The sequence below is a fragment of the Spea bombifrons genome, chromosome 7 (assembly GCF_027358695.1).
Source record: "Spea bombifrons isolate aSpeBom1 chromosome 7, aSpeBom1.2.pri, whole genome shotgun sequence".
NCBI lineage: Eukaryota > Metazoa > Chordata > Amphibia > Anura > Pelobatidae > Spea > Spea bombifrons.
In genome coordinates this window covers 7,055,269-7,082,584 of record NC_071093.1, presented here as the reverse complement: position 1 = coordinate 7,082,584, position 27,316 = coordinate 7,055,269, and the positions used below count along the sequence as shown (strand labels likewise).

Here is a 27,316-nt window from a genome sequence, read left to right as displayed (position 1 = left end):
TTATTACCTAGGCATGCGATATATGAAGTAGAATATGATATAAAATGTAAAAGACAGATTGATACTCTGTATGTTGAAAGTGTTAAATTAGCGCTATATATATATATATATAATGCTTGCATCAGGTAAAGACATATATTTTGTTTAATATTTTAAATCTATGTTCTGTTTTCAGAAATCATACAAAGACTCGTGGGACAGCATGAAAGCTTTGGGTTACCAAATACCCCCAGACTACATACCTATTGTTGGCGCTAAGCATGCCAGGCTGGTCTCCAGTGAGGTAAGTGCATTATATACTATATTATTGAGACCGTTAATATCCCTATCGTATATCGATAAAACTTTTATATCTGTATTTTTTCCCCCCAGCTCAAATACAAGGAGAATTATGAACGGGAGAAAGGCCATTACCTCGCTGGAGGTCAGATCGATGATTTCCCAAGCGTTGTGAAATTGTTGGCTTTCCAGAAGATGAGGAGCCTGGTAATTTTCCTAATTACAAGACAAATACCTAGACTTTTTTTTTAGTCGACTGTATTCAGATTACGATACTTTTACTTTTATAATCAAATGGACAAGTTCTGTGCACCCAATATCATACAATGTCATTGGATGTCATGCTAATAAAAACAGATCATATGAGATGTTATTCTCAAAGGGAATGGGTTTGTATTAAGAGATGAAATATAGAAATAGAGGCATTTACAATATAATAATTGGGCAAGGGTTTGGGAGGCTGGTGATCATTCTGCGACAGGGAATTCAGAATGTAGTCATTTCTCTTTCCTCCTCCATTCTAGTTGGACTATAAAAGGTCATATGAAACGAACAAGATGAAGATCAATATCCCAGGAGATATGTTAAACAACATTCTGGCCAAGAAGTGCCAGCAGATCCTAAGTGACATTGAGTATCGTCACTACCTCCATGAGTGGACATGTCTGCCGGACGAGAGAAACGTCATTCACGCCCGAAAAGCCAACGAATTGTTGAGTGATGTAAGTAACAAGTTATCAATAGCTGGAGAAATAATGATTTGACTACCACCAGGACCACTGAAGTCCAATCATGACCTTTTCAATTAATAATTTAATTTACTTTACTAAATGGGGGTTTTAAAGGATATGTATCTACATTTATAACGTTTTACATAATCACATGAATGCGCAGTTCTGCAGATTTACAATAACAACTAAATTTACTAAAACTGTAATTACCGTATATAGAATTTAGTCATATTATATTTTAGTAATAAAGTTAATTTGAATATTGATATGAGTCATTCACTTCTTTATTTGCATTATGTTGGGTTGGGTATTGCGAGTTATTAATTATATTCTTTTTATTTTTTAGGTATTCTACAAAGATGATATGAACTGGTTGAAGGGCATCGGATGTTACGTCTGGGACACTCCAGAAATCCTACGTGCCAAGAAGTCATACGACCTTCAGAGCCAGGTAAGGAGTTATTTTAGAGATAGTTGTGTTCATATTGCTATATACAGAACAAACATCATATTTTGAAGGATTAAAACAAATTATCTTTTCTTTTTAACCCCTGCATAGATCAAATACACATCTGGTGGGAAAGAAAACCTGCCGAATTACAGCGTTGTTACAGACACTCCTGTATACGTGACCGCTGTTCAGAGCGCCATTAACGCGAGTGACGTGAGTAGTTAATGGAATACTATGGATGCGTATGACATGGGTCACCGATATCTGCGGCTTACCCTTATCTCAACCTGTCCAATTTACAGGTGAAGTACAAGGAGGACTTCCACAAAAACAAGGATAAGTACACAACGGTTCTAGAAACCGTGGACTACAACCGTACACAGAACCTCAAGGACCTGTTTAGCAACGTGAGTACAAATGGGAGACCTTAAGATAAATCACGGGTTATATGGCAAAATATTTGGTCGAAATGGAAAAATATTTACAGAAGGGAATGGCAGGGAGAAAAAAGATTCAGGGAGAAAGAGAAAATAATAGAATGAAGAAAGAGAAAAGAAATTAAATGTACTTATTTAACACTGATTGATAATAAGGAGCATGTGTTACAAATATCCAGTAATTTGGGGAGAGTTTATTATAGCCGGTTTCTCTCATTCACCAATTTTCCGTTAAGTAAAGCTATAGAAGGATCAGGTTGAGCCCATTTTCACACAAAATAAAAAGTTTAAAAAACAAACATTGGGCCAATAATTGTTTAATATTCTGAAACCTAGTAGATCTGTTCTGTGATATTAGATTAAAAACAATAATTCTGTGTTGTACTGGCCCATTTAATCTAATCTGCATGTTCGATTTTTTATAAAGAAGACCTGATATTTCCATGCAAACATTTACTGTATTTATATATACAATGCCTGCAGAATTTGTACAAACAAGCATGGGATCAAGTAAAGGCTACAAGTTACCAGCTGCCACCTGAGACGGTTGCGTTGGCCTTTGCAAAACGGAACAAACACATGGCCAGTACGGTAAGTGTTTCTTTAGCGCGTATTACTGTTATTGAACAGCTTTTTAAATATTTACGTATTGAAACATAGTAGAAAATCCAGTCTGCTTGGATGTAAATGATCCGCTGTTGACCATACTTCTCCATTAATGCTTAGACCCATAGCTTTCATTTCTAACCCCAAAATCAAACAAATTAAGTGATTTTTTTTTCCCCTTTACGTATTCAGCTGAAGTACCGCGAGGAATATGAGAAGTTTAAAGCACTTTACACTTTACCACGGGGTATTCAGGACGATCCAAACACCGCAAGATGTCTTAGAGTCGGCAAGCTTCCTCTGGACGTGAGTAGAGCCTTTTTCATAACACGTCGACAGATTTTTAGAACTAAGCCGGCCTGGATCTACTACGTTGCCTCCTAAGCCGCCGAGCTACTGGGGGAACTACGTAAAAACAAAGTTCATCGAAACTAAGGATATTTCAGATTTTCTCAGCCATACAGAATATTTCTGTAAGGCAACAATTCTGGTGTTTTATTATAATGTATAATAATTATTATATTATTATTATTATTATTAATGATAGCAGACACCTGAAATATGGATATAATATGTTGAATGTTAAATAATAACATGATATAGAACACAATAGGTGTGCAGCTATATAAATTTCCAACGTTGCTCCTTTTCCAGCGTCTGTACAGAGACGTATATGAGAAGAACAAGATGAAGATTCACATCGCGCCCGACATGATGGAAATCATTTCTGCCCGGGAGACACAGAATAAAGTCAGCAACATTGATTACCGCAAATATCTCCATGAATGGATCTGCTTGCCCGATCTCCAGGTTTACGCGCACGCGCGCAAGGTCAACGATCAACTCAGCGACGTGAGTTTCTTTATACCTGGAACTTTGTCCTAGTTAATAAAAAAAACAATATTCCCACAAGCAGGAGACCTTATGACTAATGTGTTCGTTTCCTAGTTGGGTATATAGACTGCTTTTTGTATTGATTAATTTGTGGCTATGGATTTTCCAGAAATAAACGGCGTATTATCACTTTTATTTTCCATTCCAGATCGTATACAAGGATGACCTGAATTGGCTTAAGGGGCTTGGATGCTTTGTTTGGGACACTCCTGAAATTCTTCATGCTAAACATGCATATGACCTCCGTGATGACGTAAGTAGAATTTTCTACAAGAGATAGGACTTTTGGGTAACTTTGTCCTATGGAACTTGGTTCGGTGATGTTCCTCTTTAGCTGAGCGTTTGAGCAAAATCCTCATTTGATCGATAATGGCTTAATGTCAAGACCATTCAGGGGGATAGATGATTGAGAAAGTCTCCGGCTTACTGACCCAAATGTATCCTCTTTACAGTACAAGTACAAGGCGCAAGCTAAGGAGTTGAAGAAAACATACACTTCAGTATTGGACACTCCACTTTACCTCCAGTCTAAAACCAGCGGCCAGCAGAGCAGCGATGTGAGTATCTGTCTGTTTATTACCTCGAATCACATACGGATATCCGCGCATATGGTGGAGCATTTGAGTAAATTCTGGACACCCCCGATCACTGAAGATCAGAAATATGGGAATAGAGAGGAGATCCTACAATGAATAAAAGGGACCCATGATGTATGTGTAGAGCGGTTACATATAGTGTATATAGTGTGTTTATTTGGTATTCATTTTATTGAAGCTAACATGGGCTCAAGCTCTGGATCGTGTGAAACCAAATCAACATCTTTGATCACGGGAATTGGTTACCATCCGCTGGAAGAGAATTATGGGAATCGTATTTTACTAGGTGGATTGTCAGCTCTGTGTACGAAACTCTATAACACATGATGAACGGACTGAGATACAGACCAACTGGGCTAATATTGTGGGCTTTTTCTTACGGTGACAGAATGAGTTGATGTTTTTTTTTTGTCATTCGTAGGTTTTGTACCATTCAGATTATGAACATAACATCCGAGGCAAAGTTGCTTCAACCACAACAACAGTTGATTTGGATAGAGCCAGGAATGCTAACAAGATACAGAACGAGGTATGGGAATCCTACCATTACTCTCTCATTACAAGTTTACCGAGTATTATACTATTAATAATCCATAGTTTAGGTTAGGTTTATTGTATTAAGGTTACATTTCACTTTGCTTACTCTCTCTTTTTATCCTATAACAGAACATGTATCGTGAAGCTGGTGTCAAGTCGCTTCCTAAGGGATACAGTCTACCCAAAGACACCCCACTTATTGTTCAAGCCAAGAAAGCCCAGGCTATTGGAAGTGATGTAAGTGAGGCCATAACTCCTATCCCCCTTCATTCCTCCCTCTCTTTTTATGTCCGTGGTCTTGTCTGTTTTGGGGTATGAGAGAGCGTGGTAGATAGATGGAACAGAAGCGGTAGATACAGTAAGAGAATGTAAACATTCAGGGATAGGTATAAAGCTATCCCGAATTTAAGACAAGACCAAGGACTGATGGATATGGGCAAACTAGATGGGCCGCATGGTACTTACCTACGGTCACGTTCTATGTTTCTATACTGTCTAATGCCCTGGGCAAGCTCTCTGCTCCTACCATGGATTATAAGAACATACATACTGTAATTCTCTATACTGTGGAAGAAGTAAGAATAGCAAGAAAATTATTTTTATGTTATGAATCAAACTATTTTTTGTCTTTTTTAGCTAAAATATAAAGAAGTCTATGAACACCTGAAGGCCAAATCCTACACTCTGGGACCGGACAACGTCAGCTCAGTAAACATCAAGAATGTGAACAAGATCCTTAACGAGGTATGAAGTCTCCGGGTGTTTCAAAGCGTTGGGGATGATGGGGAAGTTTGGAATGATGCAGATTTAAGGTTTAATCGTTTGATAGATAGCTAAAAACACGAGCAGCCCTCATCCCACCATGGATTAAATTCCACCAATTACTATGTACAAAAATAATTAATTCTAACTGCCCTTGCACCTGGCTTACGGAAATCAACTCTACCTTAGTGGGTAATTTATGAAAGGATCATCAAAGTTTTTTGTACTGTGTGTTTCAGAGGCTGTACCGCCAGTTATATCACAAACAGAAGGACAAAATCCACACCACGCCTGATACTCCAGAAATCCGCCAAGTCAAGGCCACCCAAGAAGCCATCAGTGATGTAAGATTATTTCCGGTGTTTTATTAATGCCATCATATATTGCCGCGACGAACCCTTACATCATTCTGCATTCATTTATATTTCATCAGCTGGTCTACAAATCAGACTACTTCAAGCTACAAGGACATATGATCTCCATGCCATACACCCCACAAACCATTCATTGCCGCTACGTAGGAGAGATAACCAGCGATGTAAGTATTTGAATAAAGATTCCATTGAAGTATTCATCTATGTGTTTACAGAAATAATATGTATCCCTCATTCTTTGGGATTAAGAACTAAGCTTCTTAATAACAGAAGATGTACAATATATATATATATATATATATATAATATATTGAGATTCCAACCCTTAGGCCAATTTAAAATATTCCTCTTTCTTAGATAGACTTTCAGGAGATGGAGTTTACTATTAGACCGTCAAAAAAAATGTGTGCTGAAATATCTATTAACAGCTATAAAAGAACTTGGTTAATTAATTTACAGACCCCTTAAAGCACATTTCATGAATGCGTAAAATGTGTAAATTGCTAATACTAACCTTTTCTTTTTGATTTGAATATCTAGAACAAGTACAAGGAAGACTTGCAGTGGCTGAAGGGCTTAGGATGTTTCCTCTATGACACACCAGATATGGTGCGCGCCCGGGACTTACGCAAGCTTTGGGTAGGTTGACCTTTTTTAATTAAATATTTTATATTCTCTTTAATAAAGTAGACTTCAAGACACAATATTTTAAATAATAATAATACTAATACCTGCATTCTTAAATGTAGAGCACTTATCTTATCTACTTTTCTAATGGAATACTAAATAAAATATTCACAGACAAGATCGTAAAGATTAAGCATGAAACTATAACGAAAGAAAACGACAATGATATAACATATAATAAAAAACACGTAATTATAATCAATACATCTAACTAATCTTCCAGACTACATATTCCTGTGTAATTCGGCCAAATCATTTGATAAGCAACCCTTTATAACATTTTGATATTAAATGGGCGATGTCATGGAAAAAGGACATTCTGCTGAGAAGTTAAGATTTGCCCAAAAAACATAAAAAAGCAAAGCAAAACTTAACTTCTTAAGGTTTTTTGTATGGTTTTCCCTTTTCTATGTGCCTTCTGTCTAAAAAAATTGAGTTTTTTTCTAGTCCAACTATCTGTACAAAACTCCAGCCAAGAAGATGCTGGATAAATACAGCGTGGTGCTGGATACCCCCGAGTACCGAACCGTCCAGGAGTTAAAGACGCACCTGAGTCAGGTAAGTCAATATTTTTATAAATCTTTTTCATGCCAATTTAATCCTTTCCTGTATTATTTCCAGAAAGTTTCCTAACGGTAGAAAATTAGGTTTAATGATATAATAGCCATTGCATCTCGTCATGACAAAAATATAGTATATTTTTCTTAAATTTAAAAAAATAATAATTCAGCCTGTGGAGGGTAGGGGGCTTTGTGGCCACAAACATGCCGGGGTTATAATGCCACTGCTTTGGTACAAACATAGAAAGGCTTCTTTCTTCCAGCTTTTCTGGACTAGGACCAACAAGCTGTCTGTAGCTTGTAAGACACACAGGGCTGCGTTAACAATCACCTGTTTTGAGTCTATTACTTAGTATTAAATGCAAAGAAACGTTTCCAACAATAAAACACAAAGGGTGACCAAAAATGTTACTTTCTTATAAATTAAAAGCCATAAACACTGCAATGTATTACCCATACGTATGATGAGTCATGTTATCAATGGCAAAAAGCGTTAAAATGTGTTTATCCTTTATTTGTCTTCTAGTTTGTATACAGAGCAGCAGGCAATAAGCAGAAGTCCATCTATACCACCGTTCTCGATACTCCAGATCTCCTGAGAGCCAAGAAGGGACAACAGATTCAGAGTCAGGTGAGAATTAGGATTTGGGGCACTTTAACTATTTTATTCGATTGATAATTGAACAGGATTTGAACTGGTTTGAAATCCTAATTAATTAAGTCTCTCAAATGTATATATATACACGCTACCGTTCAAAAGTTTGGGGTCACTTAAACTTGGATTAGCAAACACAAAGTGCCATTGGAACACAGGAGTGATGAAGGAGTGATGGGAGTGATAAAGCGCCTCTTTACACATATGAATATATTCCATTACAGGTCATCTACAATAATCATTTATTTTTATTTCTTTTTACAGTATTTGTATGTAGAAGTTGCTTCAAAGGAGAGGCCAATTCATCATGCTGATGGTCAGACACCCATCCTCAAGCTCGCTAAACATGTGAAGGATTTCGTTAGCGAGGTAAGAAGATGATCAACCTCGGTAACCTTATTCGGATCTGATAACCATTCTCTAGTAAACAATCCTAAATACATCCCAGGCTTTATAACTCATCTACTCCAAGAACCATAGTTGGAGTGTTATGGAAGAGCATTCTAAAAAAGATTCAATTCACTGTATTGCCCTGAGATATAATCCAATCCAAAAGTGATTATTTAATTAAATAAACGTGTCAAGTAAAAAATGTTGTGGGGTTAGCTGGTATACCATCTTGGGGTAACCTCATATATCAGGTCAGTTGCAGGGAGATCGCAAAGGGCTTGCGTCCCAGACCAAGTTTTGATCATTATGGAAGGAGCTAAAAAAACGTCAAAAAAAGCAAACAAAATATTGTTTGAGAAATAGAGAATTCGCCTATTTTAGGTGCGGATGAGACAGCTTCAGGCACCAACATAATATTATTCAGCTAGAACTAGCTTTCTTAATTACATATTTTGATTATGATACGTATGTCACATTGTCATTTGTTTTCTCTTTGGATATATTTATATTTGCATTTAATTTATTATTATAATATTTTCTTTATTTTTTTTCCCCAGAAAAAATACAAAGCGCAGTATGAAAAGCTGAAGCACAAATATACTAGCGTTGCTGATACTCCCATTATTTTACGGGCAAAGAAAGCCTACTTTAATGCCAGTGATGTAAGTCTACACCTAGTTTCATGCACGGATTACAGTATATTGTATGTCTGTCTGTCCACCCCTTTTATATTCGGTCTTTTTTTTTTGGTGTATTATGCTGTGATTTTTCCTTTCTGTGCCGCTGTGTATATTTTAGTTAATTCATACATTTAGTCATTGTAGAATATATTAGGGGTGAATTTCCTTGTTTATTACTCACACAATGACATGTTTTCTGTTCTCTAGCTGAGATATAAAGAAACATTCGAGAATGCCAAGGGCAAATACCACACCGTGAAGGATGCACTGGACATCGTTTACCACCGAAAGGTCACCGATGACATCAGTAATGTAAGTCATGAATAAAGAGTCACAACTCTTCGCAATAATCGAAAGCATCTTTTTATTGTGTCGCCAAGGAACAAAAAGGCAAAGTATCAACTCTAGTCTTTGTCAGACGTAATAGTGTTTGTGCTAGAGGGTATAAATAATGTAAAACATTCACATAATTAAAATCACATGTTTAAAGTGAAAATCCATATAAAATCCATATAAAAGCCCATATAAAACAGTACAATAAAAAATAATCAAAGTATCAGCAAAACTACCAGTTCTGAAATGCAAAGTCGTTTCTTTAAATCTTTTCTTAATGCAGAATTTCCTGAATATATACAATGTTGCTATTAACACCACAATAACTAAATAGCTACAGTATAACAAAATATCTCACTGATGACCATCCAATGAATGTCATTAAGTAATCCAACAGACAATAACTAGATCTCAGTTGTCTTTATTAACTCAAAAAGATCCTAACATAAAATGTGCAAAAATAGGAAGATCTACCCCGTCCTTACTAATCACTGACTTATGTTTAGAGAAATGATCCACAATTCTAAGAATGATCTCTTTTGACAAGCGTCTCCCCAAAAAAGAGTCACGGGTGTAATCGTTCTTAATCTCATAGTACCGTGCAGACAGAGGATGAATTAATACACTACCCCCAAAGATGGAGTTCCAAGACGCATAATTTTACTAAGGAAAAGTACCCTTTTTGGGCCAGTTACCTTACAAGAAAGTTATTAGTAGTTCTTCCCTGTCTGGAAGACGTCCAAGATTGTAAGACAACTTCAGGTATATCAGGATAAGCATCACATAGAAAGTAGATGGTTTTATTTGGTCAATAGGTTTGACATACAAATCCGTCAATTACTTCTCCCACAAGCCATAAAAGTCATACTCCAAAAAAACATTATTTACGGATGACGAATATTTGACGGCTGGTAATTTAACAAAATCAAACAAGGGCTCCAATCCCCTGTCACAATAACAAGATGCTGTAGCTCCATCGATGATGGACCAAAGAAAGGAGGGTATGGGAATAGACCCAATGCTCTTCAAACATCAACACGTACAAACCTGGCCACGTTAAAACCAATTGCTGCCCCGTGTATTTGTAAAAAGAATGAAACTGAAAGCATAAAATAATTATTTTCAAGAACCAAATGTTACCTTAAAAGAGGTAAAGAAATAATAAAAAATCATGCTATATACCCCGATTCAAACTAAGTTTGTTCAACAGCCCTGATACCCTCTGCATATCTGATATAGGAAAAAGAAGAATTCCGACATCCACGAGTAATTGTTAGCTATTAACTCACCATTTCATGACACAATAGATTTCGCATGATGTCATACTGGTTACAAACGACTTATAATGGAGTTTTATATTTCCTTTTTTTAGGTTAAATATAAAGAGAAGTACGTCAGCCAGCTTGGTATCTGGAGATCCATCCCAGACGATCCTAATTTCTACCACCATCGTGCGGTTACAGATTCAGTCAGCGACGTATGTTTGTTGCTTTAATTTCTCACTTGTATGTAATTGTATTTTCACAGATATTTATTTAGGTTTAACCGATAAAGTACCCAGAGTAAAACACAACTAAATGTAAATGATATTATAAGGCAGGTTGGATTATATCTGCTAGAAGAAAGAACCAGCCCCTCGAATTAAGACAGGACGGCCTGTCGCTGCCAATTATATGGTTGCTATTTATGTGAAAAGTTTTATTTTTAAAATAACCTTTATAATGCATTTTTAAATTGTGATATTTAATTAAGTTATTTAATTGTATTATTATTATTATTATTATTTCAGTAAATTCACCTACAGTGTAAAATAGTGAGGTTTAAAATTCTCTACTGTTAAATTTAGGATAAATGTGATTTTATTTCTACATACCACCTTTAACAGTGCATAATAATCATAATTAACTCATGCAGCAGCAGCACAATGAACATAGTAGGGGTAAGAAAACAGGCTTCATCTTAATTATTTATACATTGGGGTTTTTTTCTCTACAGTTCAAGTACAAAGAAGACTTGACATGGATGAAGGGACTTGGCTGTTATGCTTGGGACACACCGGACTTTACCCTTGCAGGACAGAATAAGTCATTGTACAGTATGGTAAGCTTAGTGCTACACGAAAGAAGGAGGGTGACGGCATCAATCCAGATGTGTCGGGACAGCGTGGATTACACCGACGTGCCTCTTTAAGAAAAATTGGCCTGGAATATAGATATTGAAACTGAAGTTTTACTCGTCTCTCAGTCCCCATAGAATGTTGACGTAATGTGTAAAAGGCATAGTAATGTAACGTTCCATACCATAAACCTTATATCTTTTATTAGATGAGATATAAATATATTAGCAATAACCTTATAATGCATAAAGTGTACATTAAAGGCAGTACTGATACATATATGTCATCTAATTTATTTGTCTACTCTTATAATCAGACTAACTTTATTTTCAGCCTTGGAGATCTTTACCTTTTTTTTGTCCAAAATATATAGAAATGCCCAGGAATAACTTTTTACTTGTTCATCAAAAAAGCATTGAGTATATTCTAGATTTTTAGCTATGGCACCTAGAACCCTGAGGGTTGCCTCATTACTCTATGGTAATTTTTTGGTAGTAGTGTAATTGCATTCCTTTTTATTATCCCACAGTACAAGTACAAAGAGTCATTTGAAAAGACGAAGTCTAAATTCAAGTACACATCTGACACCCCTCTGCTCAATCACTTCAAGTACGCAACACAGCTGCAGAACGAGGTAAGGTAACCACTTATGTGTAAGAATAGGGGTAACGGAATTTTTAGAGTCACCTAGAACACAAGATTCTAGATCAGGCCTGTCCGTGCGTAGACCATCAGGTCAGGTACTCCCCACAAGGGATTTTATATCACCCCAGGGCCTTGTATGTTTTATATTTTAAACTTTGTTTTTAAATATTTGCAACATGTTTTACAACTGGTCCATACATTAGGGAAAAAGAAAAAGAAAAGAAGAATAAAGAGCTTTGTAGAAGGCTGGTTCCCATGAAAAATAATATTTTTCTATTAACAAAGTTTAAAAAAAGTTAAAGCAACATAAAAAAATTTGCTTTACGATTTTTTTTGCTCAATGTTAAGTTTTGGGACAGCCCCGTAGATAAGACACATTTTAAAGAAATATTTTTAGTTTAAAATGCAAATAGTTATTTGACATTTTTTTATATTTGAATACAATGCAGATTGTCACAGGTTAGAAGGAAGCTAACGGACCCTCTTTACCTAAAGCGTTGGTTCGTCAGTTCTAGTTTTGTCAGACCCTTTGAATGTGGGAGCTACATAAATAATTGGAGCAATAATAATAATAATAATAATCAATATTATAAATATCAATAATAATAATTCTCAAAGAAATTAAAACAGTGCCATTTGCATGTGTGCTACATGATACTTACAAAAGGGCTTTATTCACTTGATCTATACATTTGTATTTGTTTAGTATATAGTATGGACCAAAGAAAGAGACGCATTAAAACATTTTTTTTTAATCGGTATAATGATTAAATGTATACATTGTCTCAAACAAAGTATTCTTAAATACAGCTCTATTGGTACCTTGTAATCACATTCTATATTTCTTTTTTCAGGATATAATTCAAGGTTATCTGTATCTACGTTTTAATTTGTTTTTCTCCTCCCGTAAATGCATTTTATGAATCCCCGCTTGTGCCTTATGAAGTTATGTCCTTTAGCCCGTATCAATAACGTTACCGATTACGAAATGTAGTGTCTTACTCCAATAATTTATAAATGATGTGCTGTTCTGAGCAGAAATTATACAAAGCTGACTATGAGAAATGGAAAGGTCACTACAGTGTTGTGGTGGATGACCCTAGACATCTTCTGGCTAAGACTTCAAGTGAACAGATCAGCCAGGTACCATTGTTGCCTGGTTTAAGGTTTCGTGTTCTGTCTGTGTAAGATGTCCGCAGACAAAGATGTCTTCTGCTCGGGTCTACTCTTATTGCCACTCAAGTGTCTACGCATATTTGAGCGAGCCTTTAACAGCTACACGTGCAACTTACCTGTGGCAAACTATGGCCTTCAACCCTATGGAAAATAATGGCAAATAGGGTAAACCAATTAACGGAAAATTATACTATAACTATATATATAGCAGAAGTACTCAAACCAGTCATGAAGCTGGTCTACCGGAGACTCTAGATTTAGACATCACCCTCTAGCTTTATGTAAAACCAGAACTAGAGGGGATCCTTTCAGGGCCAATCATATATTGGAGAAAATAGGCAACCCCATCTTTAAAGTAGTTCATTTGAAAAGTTTGGTTGTTTAAATACCCTTTTGCCTTGTTTTGCCACGGTGTATCTTGGCACATGTAGCAGTTCTTCTGGCTATATCCCTTTACACACGTCAAGGGGTCTAGTGCCGTCTTACATGTCTTTCTCTGTACTTCGTTGGTCTTTGCATGCACAGAAAAAGTATAAATCTAGTGCCAAGAGGTGGCTGCAACATGGGTGTAACGAAATACGTCGACCTGAGGTGTTACGGGCTCTTCACAACACAAGAATGTGGAGTCAGGTAATAAAAGGCACCGCCGGTCCGCTGCGGCTGCCATAAGCTACTACCCCGCTCTCAGCCGCTAAATGCCGCGCACACCGTGTTAGTAACGCAATATAGTATAAACTAATATTACTTTAGTGAGACCCCCGGAGGAAAGGGGAGATCAGGTGCAACTAACCCTGCATAGCGCACACTGTTAAAAAAACACAACAGCGTAGAAAGAATGCTGCGTGCATAACAACTAGGTTTCAACATTCAGAAAACTCTCTGTTCCCATCCTATCCTCTCTAAAACCAGTTCGATGCAACCCACTTAGAGACCCCCCTATGGTACAGAAAGCATTTCAATAGACTTTAGGAAGGCAAAGTCACAAGAAGTCAAAACGTTGCACGATCCCTTAGAAGATGGGTGCGAAAAATGGGATAAAACAAGTAAAACCACTATTACTGCAAAGTATAAATGATTTGGCATCATAATGTGACATCAAAAAGATGATATGAGAATGAAAAGCAGAACAAAAAAGTTGAACTTTCTTCTGTATAAGAAACCCTCACCCGTCCTGCTCCCGTGGCTCCTTTATCCATCATCCCCATAGAGTAAAACAATCAAATATCAAAGTTCTCATTTTAAATACCAACATAACGTAACCAAAATGAATCGAGAGCTGCTTAAGAAGCTCTACATGACATGTCGACACCTTGCATTCCCATCTGTAAAAAAGGGGAATATTCACTAAGGAGCGAAACAGAGTCCAGCTGAGTTGTGTTACTCCATCATGCTGTGACATAGCACAGGTCGGAAGGCGGCATGATAGTTAATTGTGTTATCCGAGTCCGAGAGCCCTTGTGTTCTGTTCGTCACATAGGAGAGAGCTCTCGTAGTACAGCTTAGATTATTGCTACCCATTCGCACTCGTCTCGGAGGGTGATTTTGTCTAAATTGGGTGGAATCAGACGGCAGAACTACAACGGAGTAATCAACCTTCCTAATCAACGGCCAAATGGAACGGACATAAAGCTCTTCCCGCGGGAGAAGAACAGCGACCGGTTAACATCACTCCGTATTCAGCAGGCAGATATTTCTAACTATATATCTATATATCGCATGCAAACTCTCTGTCTATTAACCAGACCTCTGCTTTTTCTCCGCGTCTCACTGTACAGAATTAACCCTGTGTCTGCCTGTGTGTGAATATTCCCAGCATGCTTGGAAATATTTTTGCAAAATATCTTTATTTCTGATTAGGAAATGATTTCTGATCCCTGTTGCAACAAGAAATAGAATAATTAGACACATAATGAGCAAATCACAATAAATGCACATATTTCATCTATTTTATATATTCCATGACACACGAGTCATATATTTAAAATATTTTTCTACCTTATTATGCATTAAGTGCACATATTTGTCCCACATATACTATTTACGCCTATGATTTCCCACTTACAGCATAACTCTGCTGACACACAAATGCCAATAATATTCAGACGTTACATACATGTCATTTTACACATGTATGTAGCAGACAGCCCAATAAAACACGTACATAGTCATGCCTTGGTGTCATAAGCTGCGTGTCTGACTGTCTGGTTCTCTTGTTAGTGGAGATATAAGGAAAACTATGAAAAGTTGAAGGACAAGTACACATCCGTTGTGGATACCCCAGAAAATCAGAGAGCGCAAAAAGCTGGCAAACAAATCAGCGACGTGAGTATCTTCTACGACAACCTCTAACGTTATCTTCGGGTTTTTGTACGGTTCATGAGTTTATTTTTAACGGGACTATTAGGGCTATTAAATGATCAAATCAAAGATTCTAAACCCAGAATTATACCTTTTCCTCCCGCAGATCGTTTACAAAATGGAATACAACAAACTCAAAGCAAAGGGATATACATCGATCCACGACACTCCGATGTTACTGCATGTGCGCAAGGTCAAAGACAGGATCAGCGATGTGAGTATTGTGGAGCCGTGCATGTGAGACAAGGTCCAAGGAGGTCTCCAAGAGTCACAGAACCTTGGATATTCTCTTAGCATGTTATTTATTATATTTTTGGAGAAACCCATGCAGGATTATGGCCCTCGGTACCACTCTGACAGCGAGATATATTGTTTTAAATTAAAAGACAAAGCACCCTAAAAAAGAGAGATAAAAAACTGCCATGCTACCCTCACTGCCTGGGGTTATGACCAAGGAGAGATACAGATACCATTCGTCATGGGACCTTTACGTTCCCAAGTAATAAGTAAAATGGACGGGAACCTACTAATTTTCCTAGCACCGTGTAATTCCAAAATGATGATGTGAGAATAAAAGATCAGTTCCCGCAGAACTCCTATGTAGCAAAGATTCACATCATTGATGTCGTTCAAACCATTTGCGATGTTGGTCGTTGGAAGTCATGGAAGTCTTCTTGGTGAAAAAGTCCACTAACTACCCTTTGCGACACGGAATAGCCGGTGTCCGTTCACCATTCATTTTCCAGTGGGTATGCTAGTTGGTTTAATTTACAAAAAAAAACTGTTGCTTATGGGGCTTTTTGTGATTTTTTTTTTATAGCTGAAATACAAGGAGTTGTATGAAAAGAGCAGAGGACACTGTACGATGGGATCAGATGCTGTCCAGATCAAGACCGCAAAGAACGCCTACAAATCAATCAGCAACGTAAGTTCCCGTGAACGTTTATCCGGGTGGTTTTTGTGGGTTTTTTTTGAATAAGTGCATAATTGATGAACCTTGTCATAACGGACAAATGTCTCTTTTGCCAAATATTCCTATAAACAGCTGGACTACAAGAGGAAATACGAAGCAAACAAAGCCCATTGGCAGTGGACCGTGGATAGACCAGACTTTATGCAGAATGCCAAGGCATCTTTACAGCAGAGCGATGTAAGAGACCGACCTACTTCTCCTGCGCGTGGTCTTAATACACAGTAATGTATGAACGTTACACACCGCTGCGCATCATTACAGAGCATTATTATTCCATAACGTGGTGTTCATAAGGGTTACGCAAGAAGCGTATATATACTCCTGTAAAACAATACAGAAAACAAGACAAGATTATTAGTCTTATTAGAATATTAGACGGTGACGCTCTGAACAACTTTGTAGCGACGCACAAAAAAGCAGTAGGTTTAGGTATTTAATGAACTTATAAAATAATAATACGTTGAATAATTCAAAATCACATAAGAAACTGCAATCTAACTTGTTGTTCTGCTGTGTTTAATTTATTTACTGTCTGCTTTTTGTCAGTACGAGTACAAGCTGGACAAGCAATTCCTGAAAGGATGCAAACTATCTGTCACGGATGACAAGAATACAGTCCTGGCATTGAAGAATAACCTAATGAACAGCGATGTGAGTAACTTTAAGCTAAAAATTATTTTGGGGGACAATTGAAGTATTTCTCTTTCCAGTTAACTTTTGTTGTGAAACCATTAAAAAATAAATAGTTTGTGTCAAGTATTGTTAGTATTACTATCAAGAATGGTGGCAATCGGAAGAGTAGCTGCAAATAGAGCCCACAATAACCTGCATTCCAACCCCTGGGTCCTGTACTTGGTGGCCCCTTGGACTATGAATGTTCAAGCTGCCGGGCAGCAGGTAAATATCAATTCCATCAGAGGTACAGATGTGGCCGCTGTCTTCCCAACCACCATGTATAAAGGCTGCTCCTTGTACTGAAAAGTATATGAGGAAGATGGGACTCAAACTCTGAGGGCTTTCACCTATTATCATGTTATTGTCCACGGTAACATTTTGGTTGTTTTTACAGGTGAAATATAAGAAGAAATATGAGAAAGGAACGTATCAAGGAGAATTTGGGGCTGTTCCAGATACACCTCAGATAATCCATGCCAAATCTGTCAGTGGTCTTGTATCCGAGGTGAGGCCTATTGAACACTGGGGATAATGGGGCTTGTAGTTGAGACTGGCTATTCCTGACATAAAAGTGAAATAAGAAAATTAAGACATCCTCTGTATGCTTTTCAGAATAAGTATAAGGAAGAAGTCAAGAAGCACCTGCCCCATGGCTCTTTTACCACCCTTCCAGAGACACGGGACACGGTCCATGTCAAAGAGGTCACAAAGGTTGTCAGCGAGGTAAGAATGATGTACAATATGAGGAAAATGCACCAGGGAGTATCCCATAGAATTCATATTATAGAATCCAAAATAACCTTTGTTTAAGTTGTGATACCAGGTTTGTGTTGGATAACAATCTGCCATTTTTATTGTTAGAAACACTACAAAGAAAAGTTCCAGAAGGAGAAAGGCAAATCAAACTACTCGATAATGTTTGAACCACCAGATGTAAGACACGCCATGGATGTCGCCAAGGTTCAAAGCAATGTAAGTGGTTAGGCAATAAGGGAAACAGTTGATTAACCAACAGAAACAATATAAGAAGTGATTGTTTATTAATATGTTACTCATTCTAAACGTTATATCCATATAATAAACAGATACATTGGGTGACTCGAAAGAAGCGTGTTATGATGTAACAAAACGTTTAAGGACGTGTCTCCTTCTTCGCCTGTGTCATCTTAAAAAGGATGTGTCCTGTGTGTGTAGAATGTAAAATTCACTCTATATTCTAAAAGAGGAATTACAAGTACATTTATTTTGTAATAAGAAACAATCAAGTTTCTTTATGTTCAACTTGCTGGTCCACATTCTGCCACCATTTCATAAAGAGGGAAAGCCACCAATTGGTGAGGACTATACTCAGCTGCCCACGTTCTATGCTGCCGAGTCTTAGAGGTTACAGAGGTCAAGTATGGCCAAAACATGGGTTTGAATGTAAATATAGTGAAAGTAACACTTTTATTTGAATAACTGATATTTGGACTCAGGTGCGGTTTCATTCAGTGCGTGTAAAGATGTATAACTATGTATGTTTTGCATTAGGTTGCATACAAGAAACATGCCAAAGCTAATCTTAATTACACCAGCATCGCAGACAGGCCCGATATCAAGAAGGCAACACAAGTGGCCAAGTTAGTCAGCGATGTGAGTATTTGTTTTGCATTTCGAACTTTCTGACGACCAGGTGGGGTTAGTAGTGCATCATTACCTAGCGTCCCAAGCCCTCCTGTATAGACATGTCCATAGCTTGTTTGGTAACACTACACATGTGTTTCGCTATTCAGATTCAATACAAAGCCAAAGCTCGCGAGGAACAGGGGCGAGGTATCACCACGCTCGGACGTCCAGACATTGAATTGGCTCAGGAAGTGTCCAAACTCACCAGTCAGGTAAGAACGCTGGGAATGGTCGTGTGAGGCGTAGTCCATAGAAAATGTCTTTATGAGACAGCAATGCTTTTAACAAATTAACATATCACTGGTGCTTATCTGTAATACAGAAATTATAATAGATCTGTGCGCCAATGGTTAAAAAAAAATCTCTGCCTCCACAAGCACCCATCTCTCTCTACAAGCACCCATCTTTCTCCACAAGCACCCATCTCTCTCTACAAGCACCCATCTCTCTACAAGCACCCATCTCTCTCTACAAGCACCCATCTCTCTCTACAAGCACCCATCTCTCTCTACAAGCACCCATCTCTGTCCACAAGCACCCATCTCTCTCTACAAGCATCCATCTCTGTCCACAAGCACCCATCTCTCTCTACAAGCACCCATCTCTCTCTACAAGCACCCATCTCTCTCCACAAGCACCCATCTCTCTCTACAAGCACCCATCTCTGTCCACAAGCACCCATCTCTGTCCACAAGCACCCATCTCTCTCTACAAGCACCCATCTCTGTCCACTAGCACCCATCTCTCTCCACTAGCACCCATCTGCTGCTCATTCAGCGGTCCATCAGTGCACTGGGAATGCTGTGTTAAACCCAGTCATAACCCAATGCTTCCCAAGGTCTTAAGGAATGACCCTGTGCTCCACTATGCCACATGGAATAAGAGTGGGGGAGATTTTGCCCCATGGATCTGGGGTCTCACACTGTGACCTCAGCAGTTTCACCAGCGTTCCAAATTTACATCAATGCACTAGTCTGTTCCTTAGAACATAATATGAATCTGTCACCAAATAATTACAGGTATAAGGAGGTCCGTTACCTCCTAAATTTGATTTCCTACCAAGTTGAGTTTGGAAGGCCACTTAATTCATTTTAATTCATATGAAATTGCAGTTCAGTTAAAAAGAGCCAAATAAAACAGTCAAACTGGGAGCTGGATTGTTAGATTTTTTTTGGCAAACTGGAAATTGGATGAGAGGAGATGTTTCCCACCCGAGTTGGCTGACAAACTCCTCTCTTTATGGCATTCACCCAGCACACCGTCTTCTCAGAACTGCTGAGTAACCTCATTCAGCTACTTAATGTTACTTAAAATAAGCAGTTAGGTCTTTAGTGAATATGCGCAGACAGGTGTGAATATCCACAGGATAAAATGGAATTGAAAACCTTTCAATTTCCACTTCAAAAGAAAGTGGGAAATAAAAAGTTTAATAAAAAGCTCTGTTACTTCTTCATCCTTATGGCCTCGATACTAAAACAATGTGCAGTTCCTGATTTGAAATAAATGTTCTATCTTGTGACCTCATGAGAGCGGCCATGATGGGTAGGGGCAATTGTTCTATTACCAGGTCTCTGTTTCCAGACCTTGTTGATTTTGACATCTCCCTTGTACATTTGTAGGTCGCCATTTTGAATACTAGATCACTAGTAGAACCAATCCATGTTCTTCAAGTGTTTTCTAAATCTCAAAAAAAAATAAAAACTACAGAGGTATTGGTGGAATGATGGGTTTCGCAGCCAATTGGGGAGGCTTGGACTACTGTGCACTGTTATTGGACTCCTGGAATGGTAGCATGGTGGAGATATATGCTTGATGATACCATACACATTAATGCTGATGATCGTCTTACACCTTTTTGTTTATTTTCCCTCGGGCAGGGGTTTCAGTAACTCTTCTCATATGGAAGGGCATTACAGCCCAGCATTCTATGCTAATCTGACTTTGATATTTTGCTACGCATTGTAGGCTGAGTACACCAAAGGAAAGATGTGGGGACACGGAGCAGCATCTTATGACACTCCGATCATGAGGCAGCTTAAGAAAGCCAATGAGTTGACTAGTAATGTAAGCCAACCGCGGCTAGCGGCCACAGAACGGAGATCACGTGGGGATTGCCCACGGTGCATCGTTTGTATACTGTTTGTGTTTACGACGGGAATGCACCGACGGTCAGCAGACAAAAGCCTTTTTTTTCTCTTTATTGCTCTTAGTTATGTAAATAATTGATGGCGGACATATTTCCGTTGTCCGAAGCAAAATATAATTTGAAAGCTGAGATGAAATTGACAAAAAGTTTAGAATTTTCCGGTGATTTACCAACAAACATGTGGTTTTGAGATTTAATAACCGGTTAGAAGGATCTCTCATCCACAGAGTTTCTTTGGTATCATCGGAAAGTGAGGATTTACAAAATTACATGTTTGTTTCGGGTTTTTTTTTTTTTACCAAAGTAAAATCTCTTTATCTTTGACCTGCTCTATAAATCATCCCCGCTGATGCCAGTCGATTTCTGGCGTGTTAAAAAAAATAATGAGTGTTAAAGGAAAAAAAAGGCTTTTAAAATGACTTTTTCCAAACGTGTTGCAGTCTGAATCCGTGTTTAAATGAGAACTGCGTCCTGCCTGCTCAGCATGTTTATGTGTGCACACAATTTCCTTCACGATTCTACTCCAGAATATTTAAAGAATAAAAAAAACATGTTATATAGTCATATTTCCTATGATTGAATATGAGCTGCCGTGTATTCAGTGGGCTGATATCAGCGTCTGGAGACTTTAGTGCCTATGGGCAGTCCAGAAAAAGAACGGGCCATGAATTAAAAAAGAATCGCTGTATTGTGGTTAGACTTGTGCCCTCTGATGCACCAGGAAAGGGAATCTTTTTGTCGGGATGTTACATCTTCTGCAAGTTCTCCCGGGATGACGTCTCAGAGTGGGAAGCGAGAACGTTGGATACGTTGAAGAAATGGTGAACCTGATGAGAATCCCTTGTTTTGCACTCAACTTACCATTATTTACCTTCCAAATATATTTTATGGGGTTCAGGGATCTTTAGTCGAAGGTGTGAATGTCGCACCTTGATTGGGCCAACATAGAAAAAATGTATAGTCCCGTAAGATGATAGAACCTCAGAGATCTCTTCTTCATAAGATAAGTATTATTGAATAGACCCCGTAACGTGTAAACACTCCAGAAACTTACCATTCGTTCTAATGCCAGATGGGGTTTTTTTGGAACAAGAAGTACATTTTAAGTTGGGTTTCATAAGTAGACTCGAGGGCCTCTTGCAAGAATACCATATTGGTTATTTTTTGTTATTCGTATTGTGTCTTTTGTTGGTTTGCCCCTTTTTGTTTTTTCTTTCATCGTTGTGTCAGGGTCCAAGGTAATGTGAAAAGTAATTAAAGAGGATCCGTCACTTTAACAAATCTTTACAATTAATCTGTTATTTAAAGGAATAAAAATGAGCAGATTATATTTTGTACAAACTCACTCGTCGCATACCCTAGGAGCAGACATCTTAATTTTATATTCTTGTGATCAGTCTGATTATTCAACCCGTTTCAATTATTCCACCCCTTAGACTGAAGCTGATTCCTTTTGCTACATATCACAGCACCCTGATATTATCCAAATAAACCAAATGCCACCAGATATTATCTACTACTAACCACTAGAAAAAAATAAAACAGAACACGAGCTTTAATCGCTTAAATTAACTGAAATAAATCAAGCTAAGAGATGGAAAAGTGACGTTTTCTCTTTAATTATTTCTGACGATGTCAATGGACTAACTCTTTTTTGTTGGGTATGGTGGATGCTCTGCGGGTTCAGGGTTATCTGGATGCGTTTCCCTCCCTATCAGGAATGTATATGTAATAATGTACAATATGACGTTAAGATACTAACAAAAAGTGGAATAGGGATCCGTCATAAGCAACCGTCTATTGAAAAGATCAGCAAAACATGAATCCAAAATGGCGGGGCTTTCTACGATCATTTCAGAATTCTGTCTGATTTTATGACAACTGGCCATTTGGGAACATTCCGATCTAATCGTTCAGATAGTTCTAAGAGGTGATTGGGTTATAATTAAAAAATCTACATAACCTTTGGAAGAACACAACCTATTGATGAAATCTACCGTTCTGCTGACCTTTTCATTGGCATCTCGTCTGCCTCCTAGACGAGCGTTTACATTTTTCGTCTCTTCCAGCCTTCTTTTGGTGAAGATGATGGTCGTGTCTCTTGTCTTCTGCCTATTTTTACTGTGTGGTGGATCCCTGAGTTATAAGAAAAATGTCATTATGTTATTTGACACAAAATTATTTGTTTTCTCCAGGTGAAATACAAGGCGAACTTCTCTAAAGACAAAGGTAAAAAGCCCCAGTATGATCTGAAGGAGGCCAAGATATACCAGACGCTGAAGGATGCAAATACCCTCGCTAGTGAGGTACGTAAAATGTTTCCACGCAGTATCTTATTTGGGAAAAAAGTACAGTAGGCGTCTTCCATATTCCTAAGGGTTCTTAAAGGGATCGTAAAGATTTGTATTATTTTTTTATCACTTTTGTAATAAAAGCAATAAAACCGTTTTTTTCTATTTTCACATCCTTTATTGCATTTAAACAGTAAATAAAGGGTTAAGGCTCTAAAAATAGTTTGAAAAGAAAGCCCCATATGTCCTTTAAAAAACACACTTTATTACCCCCACTTCTGCACATTCTTTACTTAAATAGATGTGTATATGCATGGGTGTAAGTGTGCATGTGAGTGAGTGGCAGAGTGTAAGTGTGCATGTGAGTGATATTTTTACCAATATGGTCGTTTTATATTCACACATTTTCTTATTTTTTTTCTTCTTTAATTAAGATCCAAAGTTTGGGGGGGGGGTCGTCTTATAATTGAGCAAATACAATAATTTCGAAGAAAACTTTGCATATACATGATTAGTGGGACATTCCCAAAAAATAAGTGTTTGTATGTTTTTACTGTTTTTACAGTGACTACTCACCCAACATATCCATGATGTAGATATACAAGTAATAATATATATTTCCCATATGTTCCCTTTATATAGGGTTATATCATGTGTCGGACCCTTTGTCTTTGATTACAGGTTAAATATAAAGCGGATCTGAAGAAGATGCACAACCCCGTGACGGATATGGCCGAGTCCCTGAACATGCAGCACATCACCGGCACCAGCAAGCTAGCCAGCGATGTAAGATTCACAATCTATGTGTAATAACGTATGGCGTTAATAATTACCGCGCCGCTTCCTTCCTAGCTCCTTAATGATCCATCGCTAACTCCTCTGTAACAGCTTCCTCCTTTCACTCCAATTTGGGCATCAACTGGTAGTCACCCTTTATTAATTTACCCGCTTATATGACTCCGTAGCATACTTACTACTCCTAATATAGCTTTCTGATTAGATTAAAACCAATAATAACTAAAAATAGATTTGTAGCTATTAAAACCTAAAAAAAACCATAACATTCTATTTTTTTTCTTAATTTATATAATTAACTAACCAGTTTTTAAATAACATAATAATAATTATGATATAAATATGTATATGTAAAATGACTTATTTCATTCTTTTTCAAAGAAGTCTCAGCCTTAAAATGCTTTTTTAAAATAACCTTTTTTTTAACTTAAGTCGTGCTTTTTTAAAGTAACTTTTTTTTACCTAAGTCATGTTTTTTCAAAGTAACTTTTCCAAAAAAAAAAATGAAATATGTAGACGATAAAAGCAAAGTATCAGTTGCTAAAAAAAAATATTTTTAAAAGTAGAGTATATTGGTACTTTTTTTTTTTTTAATAAGCGTAATCTAACCAAATTTGGTAGCCGGAAGTAGAGAAATGATTTGTTAGGCTATGTTTGAGGCAGTTTTGACACTTCCCTTCAGTACCGGTACAAGAAGGAGTACGAGAAGAATAAAGGTCACTACCATGTGGTGCCTGATAACCTTGAACAAGTTCATGTAAAGGAGGCTACAGAACTTCAGAGCCAAGTAAGTTCGCCTTCAGCTTCCATCCCGCTGTGTGACTGCTGGCAGATAATCCACGCCGCCGAGGTCTAACTCTGACCCTCTCAATGTTACGTGGAATTCACGTGGAAATGTTATTATCATCTATATCGTTATTAGGGTTTTTTGGTGTTATGCGGAGGGCGATATAACATGTTTAACCCTTTACGTGTTGACGTAAGGAAAGAGACCTTTAAACCTGTTTTCATGTAAAATAGTGCATGTGAATGGGTGCAGGTATTCTTTAGTCGCTGAAGGAAGCGTAGTTAAGTACAGCTCTTGTGAATGGGAGATATAGTGTGAGAATGGCAGAACAAATACATTAAGCATACTTAAGTATGTCTCCTAGACGTTCACTAGGGGAAGCTAAGGGGGGGGGTACGCTGCGGACGTCTAATTTTGGCTCCTCAAATGTAAGAATTCATTCACTGAAGTCCATGATTTTTCACAATAAAATTATAAATATACCATATATGAGAAGAAAATGAGTTATGTCGGCAGTATGTGTTATGTGTGCGTATTAATCAATGCTTTACAGGGAAGTTTTATTTACTGTGGTTTTCTATTAAAAACAGCTTCTTTTTTTAAGCGCACAAATGTAATCTTTACATTTCTTGGGGTAATGGGGAAAAACAGGCACTGGGGGCAATTTGTGTTTTTACTTCCAATTATATATATATATATATATATATATATATATATATAGCCACCATGGTGTCTAGTATAACAAGGGCTTTATGCAGCATTTACCCCCTGGCTAGATCCTTTCTGTGTTTCTCTTTGGCTTTTCTATGCAGTCATGGGGGTTAATCACTGGTAAGTATATTGTCGTGTCGGCTGCTTTTTTCGCCTAGTGCTGGACTAGATCCAACGAGCTCTCATAAGTAAAATCATTGTATGGTTGGAAACAGAATCCTGGTAAATAAATCTGACTTTAACCCAGTAAAATTCTTGCAATGTTCTCATTTAACTTTTAAATGTTTCCCCCAAAAACCAAACAGGTGAAATATAAAGAAAAATATGAAAAGGAAAGAGGTAAAGCAATGCTGGACTTTGAAACGCCAACATATGTAACGGCTAAGGAGTCTCAGCACATGCAAAGCGAGGTGAGTTCCAATCCGGTGATCTGCAATACATAAGATTAATAAAAAAAGGTTTCCTCTAGTAAACCAACGATATTACATCATTAATAAATCTAATTAAGAATGTCCCCCTTCAGTTAACCAACGATATTACATCATTTTGAATGACTACGGCTGTAGATAAACAGCTTATTTACAATGTTTACGAAGCTTTGGCAAAATGCGTTGGCTCAACATGAACTCGTCTTTCCTCCGAAACCCGAGTGATGTTCTAACTTAGTAAATCAACAGCTCTGTCGAGAGAAATTTAAAATCTGGGCGTTTTTGGCTACTTCATTAAGTGATAGAATTATTTATCTGATATTTCAAAATAAAAAAAAAATGAACAAATATCCAGAACTGAACAACATTCTAAAGATCTCAACCATTCCCATCTGGAATATGAGCTGGACCTTTCTGTTTCGTTTGATCATCAACTTTATGTTCATTGTAACCCATTTGTTAAAGTATATGTAATGTTTTGTTACTGGATTTAGTACTTTTTTCTATGTGCCTGATGACATCAAAATGTTACATTTACGTTTTGGGCGTTAATGTCATCATTTGGTTAATTTTTTGTCCTAGTATTTATAAATGACCTGTCGTTTTCTCCTTCAAACTTAAAACCTTGAAGTTGATATTGTAAAAAAATATATATTATACAAACTGAAATATGCTTGTATAAGAAAATAAATGTACTTTTTTTTTATGTGTCTCTACATTTCCCACAATTCATTTAGACAAGCTTAAAAACAATAACCTCGATGTAGACGAATACACACGAATCTTTGTGTTAACGGTGTCGTATTGTGTTCTTTGACACTAAATAGTGCTGACTTAATACTATATGCGCCATTTTTTCTTCCTGCCTCCAATAGAAAGAATATAAAAAGGACTTCGAAGAGTGTATTAAGGGCAGAAATCTTTCTGGTTTGGAAGTCACGCCGTCAATGTTACATGTCAGATATGCTACAAAAATAGCCAGCGAGGTAGCATCACCTCTATTATTTCATTATTATTTCATTATTTCATTATTATTGTATTATTTCATTATTGGAGTAACTCCACTAACACACACGGCTTTAGCCTTTAACGTCAGTCTTGGATTTACTATTAAGTCGTCTCATTGTCCAGTTGTCTTGTTTATGGTAAATGTGGCAATTATATAAATTAACACATTTATATAATCTTTGTCCTTTCTTAGTGTCTTTTCTTTATTTGTTAGACTGTTATGTCCATGTTGTAATCCCGTCTGTGTGTTTCTTGCATTTAGTTGTTTTCTTCCTAAAAACACTCAAAATTTAACCCCTTAATGACAAAGCCCGTACATGTATGGGCTCAAAATGCATTGTTTTCAATGGGTTTAGGGACCGCCCATTGTCCTTAAGGGGTTAATGTGTTATATTATTTTGTCTCTAAACCTATGGATATTTCCTCAATTTAGAAAGAATACAGGAAGGATCTGGATGATACTAAAGGTAGAGGCCTCACGGTTGTGGAGGAGACTCCCGAACTTTTAAGAGCCAAGAATGCAACTCAGATCTTAAATGAGGTAAGGTCACTTTCTCAGGGGTCCTTTGG

General features: G+C 37.4%; 1 protein-coding gene across 12 annotated transcripts in view; it reads left to right on the top strand.

The window, feature by feature from the left end:
- The window catches only part of NEB (nebulin), an 87,592-nt gene that overhangs the window by 45,630 nt on the left and 14,646 nt on the right, over nt 1-27,316 (top strand). For 9 of the 12 annotated variants that reach the window (XM_053470933.1, XM_053470944.1, XM_053470943.1 and 6 more), the window contains 43 exons: nt 176-283; nt 373-486; nt 804-1,001; nt 1,357-1,461; nt 1,570-1,674; nt 1,764-1,868; nt 2,382-2,489; nt 2,697-2,810; nt 3,159-3,356; nt 3,547-3,651; nt 3,851-3,955; nt 4,416-4,523; nt 4,661-4,768; nt 5,168-5,275; nt 5,533-5,637; nt 5,727-5,831; nt 6,208-6,306; nt 6,802-6,912; nt 7,441-7,545; nt 7,834-7,938; nt 8,517-8,621; nt 8,847-8,951; nt 10,345-10,449; nt 10,968-11,072; nt 11,618-11,722; nt 12,772-12,876; nt 15,127-15,231; nt 15,374-15,481; nt 16,088-16,192; nt 16,313-16,417; nt 16,787-16,891; nt 17,310-17,420; nt 17,528-17,638; nt 17,777-17,887; nt 18,446-18,547; nt 18,688-18,792; nt 20,546-20,644; nt 22,922-23,032; nt 23,699-23,803; nt 24,495-24,599; nt 25,616-25,720; nt 26,614-26,724; nt 27,180-27,287. In XM_053470933.1, the coding sequence (XP_053326908.1) occupies nt 176-283; nt 373-486; nt 804-1,001; nt 1,357-1,461; nt 1,570-1,674; nt 1,764-1,868; nt 2,382-2,489; nt 2,697-2,810; nt 3,159-3,356; nt 3,547-3,651; nt 3,851-3,955; nt 4,416-4,523; nt 4,661-4,768; nt 5,168-5,275; nt 5,533-5,637; nt 5,727-5,831; nt 6,208-6,306; nt 6,802-6,912; nt 7,441-7,545; nt 7,834-7,938; nt 8,517-8,621; nt 8,847-8,951; nt 10,345-10,449; nt 10,968-11,072; nt 11,618-11,722; nt 12,772-12,876; nt 15,127-15,231; nt 15,374-15,481; nt 16,088-16,192; nt 16,313-16,417; nt 16,787-16,891; nt 17,310-17,420; nt 17,528-17,638; nt 17,777-17,887; nt 18,446-18,547; nt 18,688-18,792; nt 20,546-20,644; nt 22,922-23,032; nt 23,699-23,803; nt 24,495-24,599; nt 25,616-25,720; nt 26,614-26,724; nt 27,180-27,287 (4,761 nt within the window). The remainder of the gene's footprint in view (nt 1-175; nt 284-372; nt 487-803; nt 1,002-1,356; nt 1,462-1,569; nt 1,675-1,763; nt 1,869-2,381; nt 2,490-2,696; nt 2,811-3,158; nt 3,357-3,546; nt 3,652-3,850; nt 3,956-4,415; nt 4,524-4,660; nt 4,769-5,167; nt 5,276-5,532; nt 5,638-5,726; nt 5,832-6,207; nt 6,307-6,801; nt 6,913-7,440; nt 7,546-7,833; nt 7,939-8,516; nt 8,622-8,846; nt 8,952-10,344; nt 10,450-10,967; nt 11,073-11,617; nt 11,723-12,771; nt 12,877-15,126; nt 15,232-15,373; nt 15,482-16,087; nt 16,193-16,312; nt 16,418-16,786; nt 16,892-17,309; nt 17,421-17,527; nt 17,639-17,776; nt 17,888-18,445; nt 18,548-18,687; nt 18,793-20,545; nt 20,645-22,921; nt 23,033-23,698; nt 23,804-24,494; nt 24,600-25,615; nt 25,721-26,613; nt 26,725-27,179; nt 27,288-27,316) is intronic. The other 3 variants (XM_053470936.1, XM_053470937.1, XM_053470939.1) reach the window with 3 other exon arrangements.